General features: G+C 40.7%; 1 protein-coding gene across 5 annotated transcripts in view; it reads right to left on the bottom strand.

Annotated features, from left to right (window-relative positions):
• Positions 1–14,311, bottom strand: part of FBXO42 (F-box protein 42) — a 103,011-nt gene that overhangs the window by 49,414 nt on the left and 39,286 nt on the right. For 4 of the 5 annotated variants that reach the window (XM_025447879.3, XM_049106820.1, XM_049106822.1 and 1 more), the window contains one exon: positions 3,858–4,125. In XM_025447879.3, coding sequence (XP_025303664.3) covers positions 3,858–4,107 — 250 coding nt within the window. In that variant the 5' untranslated portion in view covers positions 4,108–4,125. Of the gene's footprint in view, positions 1–3,857; positions 4,126–4,863; positions 4,970–14,311 lie in introns of those variants that run through there. The other variant, XM_025447880.3, reaches the window with a different exon arrangement.

Below are 14,311 nucleotides of genomic sequence, written 5' to 3'. Positions count from 1 at the left end.
TCATAAATATCTATGGTTAAATCATGGCAACCAAAGATAGTCCATCTTAAAGAGATAATAGCTTACACGGAATTAGGAAAAGATGAATTTGTAACTAAGGAAAGATGCTTTAAAAAGTGAGAACTTTTACTATAATGGTGGATACATGCATGTCATTATATATTTGTTCAAACCCACAGAATGTGCACTCTAATGTAAACTATGGATTTTGGGTGGTGATGATATGTCCATGAGGTTCATCGACTGTAACAAATGTACCACTCTGGTGGGGGATGTTGACAGTAGGAGAGGCTGTGGATTGAGGAAGGATAGGGGATTCACAGGAAATCTCTGAACTTTCTGTTCAATTTTGCTATGAATGTAAAACCACTTTAAAAAACATGGTCTATTTTTTTAAGTGAGAGCTTCGTATTTCTGGAACAACCTAAACATTTTTTTTTAAGATTTATTTATTTAGACAGAGAGAGAGAGAAAAGTACACAAGCAGCAGGAGGGGCAGAAGGAGAGGTAGAAGCAGGCTCCTCAAAGAGCAGGGAGCCCAATGTGGGGCTTGATCCCAGAACCCTGGGATCATGATCTGAGCCTAAGGCAGACACTTAACTTACTGAGCCACCCAGCTGCCCCTGAAACCGACTATCTTTTCAATACATGAAATGACTATCTTTTTTTTATTGTATTTAATTAATTAATTAATTAATTAATTAATTAATGATAGTCACACAGAGAGAGAGAGAGAGGCGGAGACATAGGCAGAGGGAGAAGCAGGCTCCATGCACTGGGAGCCCAACGTGGGACTCGATCCCAGGTCTCCAGGATCACGCCCTGGGCCAAAGGCAGGCGCTAAACCACTGCGCCACCCAGGGATCCCTTGAAATGACTATCTAATTTCACAGAGCAACATTCTGAATGAAGAGTACAACAAATTGTTATACTTTTTTTTTTTTTAAGATTTTGTTTATTTATTCATGAAAGGCACAGAGAGAGAGAGCGAGGCAGAGACACAGGTAGAGAGAAGCAGGCTCCATCCAGGGAGCCTGATGTGGGACTCAATCCCGGGACTCCAGGATCAGGCCCTGGCCTGAAGGCAGCGCTAAACTGCTGAGCCACCCAGGCATCCCAAATTATGTTATACTTTGAAAGAACATTATCATTTTTTAAGTCATGTCACCTTAGTGGATCCTTAAGTAGAATCATAGTACTTATACATGTTTTCCAGTGAAGATTATTATCCCTTGGCTGAACTCACAGTTAAGAATTAAACACTAAGGGGTGCCTAGGTGGCTCAGTCGGTTGTGTCTGCCTTCAGCACAGGTTATAATCTCTGGGGTCCTGGGATCGAGTTCCAGAGTCAGGTTCCCTGCTCTGTGGAGAGTCTGGTTCTCCCTCTTTCTCTGCCCCTCCCCTTCATCTGTTCGTGCTCTTTTCCCCTCTCTCAAACAAAGAAATAAAAAATATATATAAAAAAAGAAATTAGGGATCCCTGGGTGGCACAGCGGTTTAGCGCCTGCCTTTGGCCCAGGGCGCGATCCTGGAGACCCGGGATCGAATTCCACGTCGGGCTCCTGGTGCATGGAGCCTGTTTCTCCCTCTGCCTATGTCTCTGCCTCTCTCTCTCTGTGTGACTATCATAAATAAATTAATTAATTAAAAAAATTTTAAAAAAAAAGAAATTAAACATTAAAAAGACACAGCTACTTTTTTTTTTTTTAAGATTTTATTCATTTATTCATGAGAGGCACAGAGAGCGAGCAAGGCAGAGACACAGGTAGAGAGAAGCAGGCTTCATGCAGGGAGCCTGACATGGGCCTTGATCCCAGGACTCCAGGATCATGCCCTGGGCCGAAGGCAGGCGCTAAACCTCTGAGCTACCCAGGGATCCTCAACACAGCCACTCTTAATGTGTGACAGCACTGCCACTATACATTGATGAAGAAAGTAACACAGATTTGTAAAAGCTGAATTTGAGGTAAGATAGCAAGGAATAAAAGACAGGTACTTAATGATAGAACAGGGAGGAAATAAATGATAGAACAAGTCATTGTCTAGGCAATGACTTTCTTCCCCCAGAAGACTTAAGTCTGTGAGTACCAGGTTAGGTAAGGGTCCTCTCCCTTTAAAAAAAAAAAAAAAAAAAAAAGGAGAAAAAGGAAAAAAAAATACACACCCCAAATAATAAGAATGCCAAATAAAACCAAGAATAAATTCATATATTTGATTAGATCACAGCCCCTCATCTGTGATTTTTCTACCTCTATTTTAGAGACAGAATCATCTACTTCCACTGTGTAGGCAGCCAATCTCTCCTGAAGAGTTCAGTAAGTCTGCAAATAGAAGCAGGCTATGCATACCAGTATTACCATTTATGAGGAAATGAGCACAGGGCCCAGCAAGCAGTTTCAACATAGCTAGCTGATCCCTCAGTCTTCAGGGTGCACTCTGAACAACTGACAACAACCCTATGCCCCAAGAGAACTACCTTGATGAAAGCAAAAGATTTTAAGACTTGCTACGATCTTAAGGTTTTTCTCTGTCATACCTCTGACTGCCTGTTCCTACTAGGAAAGAACAAATTGATACAACCCTTACTTTGATCAAAGATTATTCAACTGGTCTGATCATCTTCATTTAAAAAAACAGCACCCCCCCCCACCAAAAAACCCCAAAAAACCAGGCCCTTGGGCAGCCCCAGTGGCTCAGCGGTTTAGCGCCATCTTCAGCCCAGGGTGTGATCCTGGGGATCCGGGATGAAGTCCCACGTCAGGCTCCCTGCATGGAGCCTGCTTCTCCCTCTCCCTGTGTCTCTCATGAATAAATAAATATTTAAAAAAAATAAAAAATAAAAAATTTAAATTAAAAACAGACCCTTTCCACCTAAAATGTAATGAAGCCAAGGGGCACCTGAGTGGCACAGTCAGTTGAGTGTCCAACTCTTGGTTTCCGCTCAGGTCATGATTTTGGTGTCGTGGGATGAAGCCTTGTATCAGGTTCACGCTCAGCAGGGAGTCTCCTTAGGACTCTCTCTGCCCCTCCCCTTCGCTCTTATTCTCTCTCTCTCAAATAAATAAATAAATCTTAAAGTAATGAAGCCAATTAACTGATATCTATTAATTAAAAATACAGCACATCTAGTAATTTCAACAGTTAGCCAAAGTTGAAATCTTGATTAGAAAATGGAGGAAAAATAGGAGAAAATAATTTTTAAAAGTAAAAGATATGGATAGGGCCCATATCACTTAGAGATAAAATTGAGCAGTAAATGTTTGCACAATCCCACATTTGCCACAATTAGCTACTTTAAGAAACAAAATGATATCCTCATAAAGAACATGGACTCTAAAGCCAGACTGCCTGAATGTGAATCTTTGATCCCCCATTTACTACCTGTGTCACCTTGGGTAAATTACTTAACTATGCTTCACACTCCATTTCTTTACCAATCCAGAGTCTCTGTGAGGACAGGAAAGCGGTCACAATACTGCCTGACAACAGTAAGAGGTATATTCATGTTAGCTATACCATTACCCCATATCCATCCCTACTTCACCTGTTCAAGAACAATACAATCTACCCGATCAACTCTAAGAATATAGAGAAAAAGAACACTCGCTTTAAAACTGCAAGTTGGAAAAAAAAAAAAAAAAAAACTGCAAGTTGGATGAGATATCATAAGATTCAAGCTGTTCCTAAAACTAACCAGGATTAAGAGAAAAGGGAAATGCAGAGTTCATTTCTCAGACTAAATTTTAGAATCATAACACATTGAAGGGAGAGAGGGGAAAATGAAATTGGGACCTCAAAAATAAATCATTAAAACATATTTTAAATAAATAAATAAACCTTTCTACTGTCCACAGTACCTTTGATAAGTCGATACCACTGTTTGCAGACAAGAGCTGCAGTTTTGTGTTCCTGGTATGGTGAAAGAAACGACAGGATATACTCCAAAACCTCTTCTGGCAGCTCAGACATAGACCTGTTGTGTCTCATCTCCTCAGCCTCCAGTGCTGGGTGGGGGTCCTCATCCTGCTCCATTGTCCCTTCCAGCACAGCCTCTTCTTGGTCCACAGCCATGAAACTGTCATCTTCACTGTCCGAGGAGCTGGCCATGACATTCCACTCAAACAGCTACAGTGGGAAATGAACAAACATCAGTAAACTCTGTCAGAAGCTCTGAAACAACTCAGGCACACTCTTCCAAGTGGTACATGATTTTCTTTTTAGACCCTCAACATGTAATCTGTTCCTCAGCACTTTCCCACTCTGGCTGTGAGCCACCTTCATTTGTCAGGTAGAGCTCAAAAATTAAGCCCATCCCAAATCTAACAAACCACTAAAGGCTTCTGATTGTATTTTTTAATCTCCATTGTAAACCAGAATGACAGCCGAGTTCTGGTATAACCATAAAATGGGGAAGATGGTTCTAAGGCAAGCATCTGACTGGCAGACAGCAGAGTATAGCAACTAGGCTCCCTTGGCATGACTCAAGACCTCAAACTTCAAAGGAAAAACAAACTGTGGATCCTACAAAGAGTAATAAGAATATTCTGAGGATGTGGATTAAGAAAAGTTTTTCTAGTTTTTATACCAAGACAATTCACTTAAGAGGAAAACAAATGTTCCAAGAATAGGCTTAACTAGCTAAAATACCATATATAAGGCACTATTTATATTGGAAAGCATCAAAACAGATCTAGGGAGTAAAACAACAGAAACAATATATATGCCTATCAATAACATAATAGATAAGTTGTGGTACATTCATACAATGAAATCCACACAATGGAATACAGCAAGAAACTACAGATACCCACACAGATAAATCTCTTAAACATAATACTGAGCAAAAGACAGATGAGTACATACCACATGGCCTGCTTATCTCAAATTTAAAACTAGGCAAAATTAATTCATCTATTCCAAGTGAGTGCCATAGAAGTGCTGGTAAAGTTGTTTCCTGATTTGTTATACGGATGTGTTCAGTCTGTGAAAAATCCACCAAGATGAGTACTTAATGTTTAATGCACTTCTTTCTCTGAAGTTTACCAAACTAAACCATTATCAACAGTTACCTCTCATGAAGTAATTAATTTAAAAAAAATCACTATGGATGATTTTTAACTTTTTTCCATATTCCCTAAATTTTCTAGAAAGAGCACAAAATATGTTAAAATACACACATAGGGGCAAGCAACTCAATTATACCACCCTTCTGATGTTTCATGCAAACCTTGAGATAATAACAGTAAAATGAAGGGAATAGGGTGATTTATGTAAGAAGTGTGTCACAAGTCAGATTCTCTGGGAATTAAATGCTAAAAAAACAAAATTAGGAATGAAAAAGGTTTAATGGGGCGAACTCTTGTGAGAAAAAAAAAAAGAAAAGAAGGGGGATCCCTGGGTGGCTCAGCGATTTGGCGCCTGCCTTTGGCCCAGGGCGCGATCCTGGAGTCCTGGGATCGACTCCCACGTCGGGCTCCCGGCATGGAGCCTGCTTTTCCCTCCTCCTGTGTCTCTGCCTCTCTCTCTCTCTGTCTCTCTCTCTCTGTCTATGATAAATAAATAAATCTTTAAAAAAAAAAAAAAAAGAAAAGAAAAAGAGGAAGCAGGAATGGGCAGGAGGAACAGAGCTCAATGCACACCTGACAAAGTCTGTCCAACAGAGTTTAGGAACAAGGATGGCCAAATAGGGAGTTCCACTATGGGGTTCATCTATCACTCAGCCACTGGCTGGGGGGTACTCCAAAGCTGAGGCCTACCCTGAAGGGACTAACAACTTTCTTTAGTTATACTCCTTACAGATGGGCAGAAAGTCCTTTCTTGGACATCTGAGTTCATTTTCTTATCTTCTAATATATCTATCCCCTTGACCATACACACCTACTGAGACCATTCACCTTACAAATTTCCAGCATTCCCTCTAGCCCTGTTGCAAAGAATTATTAAATAATGGAACGAGAAGAGTGATCTTGAAATACACTTGGGGCTTTGAGAAAGATCTGAAACATTACAGGGGTGCCTGGCTGACTCAGTCAGTAGGGCATGTGACTCTTGATATCATAAGTTTGAGCCCCACACTGGGTGTACAAATTAAATATATATAATATATTTAATGTTAATGTTAAATATATTATATTCAATATATTTACAAAAATATATTTTAAATATATATATACTTAAATCGGGGGCCCCTGAGAGACTCAGTTGGTTAAGTAACTGCCTTCAGCTCAGGTCACAATCCCAGGGTCCTAGGAACAAACCAGCATTGGGCTTCCTGCTCAGCAGGGGAGTCTGTTTCTCCCTGCCCCTGATCCTGCTTGTGCTTTCTCTCTTGCTCACACTATCTCATAAATAAATAGATAGATAGATAGATAGATAGATAAATAACTATTAAAAAATCTGAAATGTTCCAAAAGATGAGGGGGTGGGAAAAGCAAAGAACAGCAATTTCTTCCCCCCTCATCTCTACCACTCCTGTAACATATATACAAATTATGTACAGCATCTTAAAAACTGGAAGAATGAGAGATGCCTGAGTGGCTCAGTGGCTGAGCATCTGCCTTTGGTCAGGGTGTGATCCTGGAGTCCTGGGATAAGTTCCGCATTGGGTTCCCTGCATGGAGCCTGCTTATCCTCCCTCTGCCTGTCTCTGTCTCTCTCTGTGTGTCTCTTGTGAATAAATAAACAAAATCTTAAAAAAAAAAAAAACCAGAAGAGTGGCCAGATTAAGGAAAGTGAAAACATCAATCAGCTCATGAAATAGCTTCCAAGAAACTCATCTATCAAATTAGCTCATGATACTGCAATGTATCCTAGAAAAGTGGCTGCTGGAATCTTGATGATGGTGAACAATTGGTGGCTAACCAGAAGTAGTAGAGTAGCCTAAGTCCTCCTAGTTGGGGAAGGAGGGGCAGTGGCAGACAGAAGGTAGTGGCAATCCCCCTCCATTCCCCAAAAGTAGAGGAGTGTTTACTGTAGGTTTAGTGTAATTGTATTAAATTATCCTAGATAGTTACTCCCACCTTGGGTGAGCTGTTTTTCCACATGCTTAAACTCACTAGAGGAAGGCCTTTCCATTTCCAGCCCTAACTCCTAACCTAAAGAGTAGAGTCATGTAAAATATAAAACAAAAAAATTTTTCTGGCAAAACAAGGGTACTTTTTACTCCTGGGAAAAGATTACTTTCCATATTCCTTCTTATTCTTTCCCTTACAAGTTATCATTTCTCACTTCCCACTGGCTATCTTCCCTAATTTATTGACTTTATCATATTTTTAACTCCCACTCGGCTCTCAAATTTACTAGGGAAAAGAGTCCAAAGAAACAGATTCCTTGAGTTTGGCTCCATTTTTCACATTTGATTTAAACATAGCATCTCAAATACAGTTGTTCCTTCACTCAACAGCTTGACAGATTGTGAGGCTAGGGTCTGCGTCAGAACAAACTGAATCAGTGAAGGCTGCAAGAGCTTATTTATAGAATACTATTTTTTTCCCAAGCGAAATAAAAATTTGTTTGGCCCAATAAACAACGTCTTACTCACTTTCCAAATCTTCTCAAAGTACAATTAGCAAGCCGACATAAGGGGACTTGCACTTTTGTAATACCTAGTTTTAAGTAATTCTCCCATTCAATCATTTCCCTGTCCACAAAAGCATCAAACGCAATGCTCCTGAAGGCATGTTTGTGAACTTGGCCCTGAGCACAAATGCCAATGGGAACACACAGCGATGGGCTCAGATGCGATTCCTCTGTAATTACACACCTAGCACCAATTTGCACGGCTCCTCATTTTCACTTCCATGATTAGGTAATGAAATCATCACTCATATTCCCACAGGATATGGAGGCATTCTGAAACAGTTTTTGTTTTCTTCATGCCAAAAGAAGCCATACAAAACAATTCACATGTAGTTATTGTTAATTCACTGAACGTGGTTTTCATGAAGTCTTTTTTTAACTTAAGATTTTTAAAAATATTTATTTATTTATGACACACACACACACACACACACACACACACAGGCAGAGACATAGGCAGAGGGAGAAGCAGGCTCCTCGCAGGGAGCCCGATGTGGGACTTGATCCTGGATCCTGGGATCACGCCCTGAGCCTAAGGGAGATGCTCAATCGCTGTGCCACCCAGGCGTCCCATCCCAGGATTTTATTTCTTAAGTAATCTCTATACCCAATGTGGGACTTGAACCCACAACCCCAAGATCAAGAGTCACACCCTCTATAGATTGAGCCAGTGAGGTGCCCCCATGAGGTCTTTATTTATTTTTATTTTTTTTAAAAGTAATCTCTATACCCAATGTGGGGCTCAATCCCACCTCCCTGAGATCAAGAGTTGTGTGCTCCACTGACTGAGCCAGCCAGGTGCCCCATCATGAAGTCTTTAAAAGAAATTTTCCTCTGGTCAGCCCCGGTGGCTCAGCGGTTTAGTGCCACCTTCAGCTTGGGGTGTGATCCTGGGGAGACCTGGGATTGAGTCCCATGTCGGGTTCCCAGCATGAAGCCTGCTTCTCCCTCTGCCTGTGTCTCTGTCTCTCTGTCATGAATAAATAAATAAAATCTTTTTAAAAAAATCTTCTTCTGACCCCTCACTTTGTGTTAGGCCTTCCCCAAGTTTTGGGGACAAACCACAAACTGCAGTCCGAGTTCCTTGAGGGCAGAGACCATGCCTAGCCATCTTGTCTTGCTAGCATAGACATGCAAATGAGTACAAGGTTTATTGAAATTTCTACTCATACTACCCTACCCTTGTGCTGACTTTGCATTATTTTATAATAGGAAATTACATCATCAGTACCATCCAGGAATAGCAGACCCTACCCTTATATGTCACTGGATGCTGCCAAGATATTTTATTGGCCAGAATTAACATATCTCTCTGGTTCCTTGAATTTTGACCTTTTAAGGTGTACACTTGCCTGAGAGTCTGCCAGACTCCTGAGCCATTCCCAACGACCCTTTGCTGGGTCAAGATGGGTGGTACTAAAGAAACAATTTATTTGGCCCAGTAGTATCACTACTATACTATACTATATATAGCATACTATGAGACTACATCCAACTAAATACGAATCACTTTTAAAAATCCAAATACCGGGATCCCTGGGTGGCGCAGCGGTTTGGCGCCTGCCTTTGGCCCGGGGCGCGATCCTGGAGACCCGGGATCGAATCCCATATCGGGCTCCCGGTGCATGGAGCCTGCTTCTCCCTCTGCCTGTGTCTCTGCCTCTCTCTCTCTCTGTGACTATCATAAGTAAATAAATAAAAAATAAAAAAAAATAAAAAAAAAAATCCAAATACCTTGGTGTGCCTAGCTGGCTTAGTCGGCAGAGCATGTGACTTGATCTCAGAGAGCTCAAGCCCCACATTGGGCACAGAGCTTATTTAAAAAAAAAAAAAAAATTCCATATACCTTGCCTATCTGAAGTATAAATTGAGGTTAAGATTTTGAGACTGAGAGGGATGCCTGAATGGCTCAACGGCTGAGCATCTGCCTTTGGCTCCAGGCGTGATCCTGGGGTCTGGGATCAAGTGCCGCATCAGACTCCCTGTGAGGAGCCTGCTTCTCCCTCTGCCTATGTCTCTGTCTCTCTTTGTGTCTCTCATGAATGAATAATAAAAAAAAAAAATCTTAAAAAAAAAAAAAAGATTTTGAGACCAGGAGATCTGGCTACTATTTCTACCTGTAACACTGTGTGACCTAAGCTAGGGCACACAGGACAACATGGGAAAACCCCCTTACCCCTAAGTAATGAAAATTCCCTACCTACTTTATAAAGATTCTGTAAGGGTAGCAGATACCAAAAATTACTCTGAACTCCCTGAAGGAAACTGATTAACTAGTGAAGAGTTAAAATCAATTCACAGAAACTCAGGATGGGAATTAAACTACTTTGTTATCCACGTACAAGTTTTTACCAGATCCTACTACAATATTTGATTAACTGTGTCTTTGATTTCTGACAACTAGACATCTAACAATCCTCTTGAAGTACACATGTCTTTATGAAAATCAAAATATGCTTCACTTACTAAAAAGAAGCTGAAGATTTAAAATGCAATCATGATTATTCTTCATAATTTCAAAATACTAAAAAAAATGCAGTAAGGGTAACCTCTCAGTGACAGTAAAATAAAGCATCGAAACTTAACTGAAGAACATGTGGCTGGATTGAATGGATAAGTACCCACAGTCATCCCTCCACATGAGGGCTTCTGAGGCTTCAGGAGCAATGCAGCAACCTCGCACAGATGTCAATGAGGGGTTACCCACCTGGGCAGCACTAATGTCAGCTAAAAGGTATTAAACGCTACTCTTGGGGGGATCCCTGGGTGGCTCAGCGGTTTGGCGCCTGCCTTCTACTCAGGGCATGATCTTGGAGTCCCGGGATAGAGTCCCGCATCGGGCTCCCTGCATGGAGCCTGCTTCCGTCTCTGCCTCTCTCTGTCTCTCTCATGAATAAATAAAATATATATATACATATAAAAAAAAAACACTACTCCTGAAAGTACAAAATACTGTTATATGCAGATTTACAGAAGACCACAATATGATTCAATCTAAGATGATAACAAGCCTTATTAATATATTACATTATTATCATTATTCTAAGTCAAATAAAAAAGTTATAGAAAATGGTAAAATATAAATTTCTACCTTACTTCATGCATTCAACAAATATCAATGAGACATTTACTGTATGTGAAAATACTGTGCTTACATCTTACAGAAATTAAAAAGGAAAGGACAGGGGTCCCTGGGTGGCACAGCGGTTTAGCACCTGCCTTTGGCCCAGGGCGTGATCCTGGAGACCCGGGATCGAATCCCACGTCGGGCTCCCGGTGCATGGAGCCTGCTTCTCCCTCTGCCTGTGTCTCTGCCTCTCTCTCTCTGTGTAACTATCATAAATAAATAAAAATTTAAAAAAAAAAAAAAGGAAAGGACATGCCAGGGCACCTGGGTGGTTCAGTTGGATAAGCGCCTGACTCTCGGTTTCAGCTCAGGTCATGATCTCATGGGTTGCAGGATCGAGCTCTACATGGGGCTCCACACTCAGTGGGGAGTCTGCTTGAAGATTCTCTCCCTCTGCCCCTGCCCCCACTTGCATGTTTTTTCTCTCTCTCTCTCTCAAGTAAATAAATCTTTTAAAAAAATAAAAGGGGGGGGGGAACGCCTGGGTGGCTCAGTGGTTGAGCATCTGCCTTCAGCCCAGGGTGTGATCCCAGAGTCCCGGGATCAAGTCCCACGTCGAGCTTCCTGCATGGAGCCTGCTTCTCCCTCTGCCTGTGTCTCTGCCTCTCTCTGTGTATGTCTCTCATGAATAAATAAAATCTTAAAAAAAAAAAAAAAAAAAAAAGAGGATATGTCACTATTTCCTCTCAAGGACATTAACCTGGTAAGAGCCAAAGACACATAAATAAAGAATACCAACACAGGACAGACCTATGGTACAAACACAGAAGGAGATGGCATCCAATTTGTCTGAGCAGGAAATTACACAAAGGCAAGCATTTCAACTTTAAAGAATATGCAGGATTTCAAAGGATGAAATGAGGGAAGGTGAAGGGAATAAAGATCTTCAAATTACTATCTCTTGAAATGATATTCTCTGCTACTTCCAGAATTACCTTTTGGACAAAGGTAAAAACTATTTGTTACTCTATGGGTGTTATGCAATTTGCATACACTACTTAGTATTTCATCTACAGTAACATAAGCTCATAATCTGGAGACTCCTTAGTTCCTGACAGTCAATGTTTTGACAAATGGTAGAAATAGAATAATTTGGCGTAACTACTGCTGCTATTAGCAAACTGTGAGCTATTTTGACAAGCAAATTCAGAGAGCTATTTCTATACAGGATTCCAAACCTAATAAGAGATATCAGCCACAATAAGCTTTTTAAGTGGTTAACTCATCAATGTGTTATCTAATTAAGACTCCCTTTAAGGAAATCAAAAAGTATTTTGCCAAACTACCCACTTAGTATACTTTTATTCTTTACAACAACGGATATTAAATGAAAGCACTTTATGACTCTTTTAGAGTAGCAGCAGAAATGGACCAGTCCTCAGAGCATTCATATTCATATGTAACAGTCAAAGGTTGTTATTACTAAGTATATGATCAAGAAAAGTGTGGTTTTGGGATCCCTGGGTGGCGCAGCGGTTTGGCGCCTGCCTTTGGCCCAGGGCACGATCCTGGAGACCCGGGATCGAATCCCACGTTGGGCTCCCGGTGCATGGAACCTGCTTCTCCCTCTGCCTGTGTCTCTCTCTTTCTCTCTGTGACTATCATAAAAAATAAAAAAAAATTAAAAAAAAAGAAAAGTGTGGTTTTATATCATGAATGGAAATAATATAACAGAACTTTATTTTTTTTTTAAATTTATGATAGTCACACACACAGAGAGAGAGAGAGAGAGAGGCAGAGACATAGGCAGAGGGAGAAGCAGGCTCCATGCACCGGGAGCCCGACGTGGGATTCGATCCCGGGTCTCTAGGATCGCGCCCTGGGCCAAAGGCAGGCGCTAAACCGCTGCGCCACCCAGGGATCCCTAATACACAAATTTATATTTTGTGAGAACTTGAATTTTTTTATTTCTCTTGAATTTTTAGATTTTACAAAAAGAGTAATAATGTTCAAAATATAGAATAATTAGGATTGTAATAATTTAACATCTAACAGTAATTTAAACAAAAGGCTTTCATTGGAAATACAGTATGAATCAGAGGAGTCACGATTACAAAGTCGCATTATCTTTTTTTGTTTTTATTTATTTATTTATTTATTTATTTATTTTTATTTTTAATTTTTAAAATTTTTTTACAAAGTCGCATTAAAAGGTACATTATACTGGGTTTGGAAATTTTCTCCCTCTCAAAAAAATTACTTAAGAAAGTAAGAAAAGGGATCCCTGGGTGGCGCAGCAGTTTAGCGCCTGCCTTTGGCCCAGGGCGTGATCCTGGAGACCCGGGATCGAATCCCACGTCAGGCTCCCAGCGCATGGAGCCTGCTTCTCCCTCTGCCTATGTCTCTGCCTCTCTCTCTCTCTCTCTCTCTCTCTGTGACTATCATAAATAAATAAAAATTAAAAAAAAAAAAGAAAGTAAGAAAAATGCAAAAGGATGAGATAACCATACTGTAACAGTTAGTAAACTGTATTCACTCAAAACTGACTGTATCAGGCTATAGAAATGCTCATAACATACCTACATCTCCCTCTATGCTCCCACAATACTAAGTATCTGTCAGCAGTACTAAGCATTACTACACTGCAGTCATCTGCCTCCTCCCCTCCCCTTAAGGCCACAAAAGAAAATTGTTTACAGCAACCATACAAGAGCTTAGGAATAAACAAGCAAATACAACTTGATGAATTCATTTTAGAGTCAACAACAAAACCTAAATGTTAATTCCTACATATTCTGATGGAAAAAAACTTCCTTATCAAAAAGTAAAAAAAAAGGGGGGGGGGGATCCCTGGGTGGCTCAGCAGTTTACCACCTGCCTTTGGCCCAGGGCCCGATCAGGGAGACCCGGGATCGAGTTCCACATCGGGCTCCCTGCATGGAGCCTGCTTCTCCCCCTGCCTGTGTCTCTGCTTCTGTCTCTCTCATGAATAAATAAAATCTTTAAAAAAATATATATATATACAGAACCTAAGCAAATCATTACTATCTTGAAGATGTTCAGATTTTTCTGTGATTATGCACCTTCCTTCTGATGAGAGAAGTGTGCACAAACCACTGCAGGCCAGAATTTTCTTAGCCTTTTGCAGAAAGATTCTATCACAATGGTTCCCAGATTTAATGAATTTCACAGATCAGTAATTTTTTTTCAAGTGACATACGGTCAACAAATTTTTATATTCCCAAATAAGGACAAGGGGGAAAAAAAGGGACACTTCCTTTTTTTTTTTTTTTTTTTTTAATTTTTATTTTTTTATTTATGATAGTCACAGAGAGAGAGAGAGAGAGGCAGAGACACAGGCAGAGGGAGAAGCAGGCTCCATGCACCGGCAGCCCGACGTGGGATTCGATCCCGGGTCTCCAGGATCGCGCCCTGGGCCAAAGGCAGGCGCCAAACCACTGCGCCACCCAGGGATCCCGGGACACTTCCTTTTGAAGGAAATACTTAAACAAGTATTTACTTGTATCAAGTAAAAAGAATTTGTTTTAAAAAGTACCCCTTTCATTGAAGTAGATCTGCAATGGATGAGTAAACCAGAAAGCTGTTAGCCTTTCTTAAAACTGAAGTCATGAAATGGTGATTGCTTAATCATTGACCATTGCTGGT

Source organism: Canis lupus, chromosome 2 (assembly GCF_003254725.2).
Source record: "Canis lupus dingo isolate Sandy chromosome 2, ASM325472v2, whole genome shotgun sequence".
Classification (NCBI taxonomy): Eukaryota; Metazoa; Chordata; class Mammalia; order Carnivora; family Canidae; genus Canis; species Canis lupus.
This window is presented reverse-complemented; position numbering and strand designations above follow the sequence as displayed.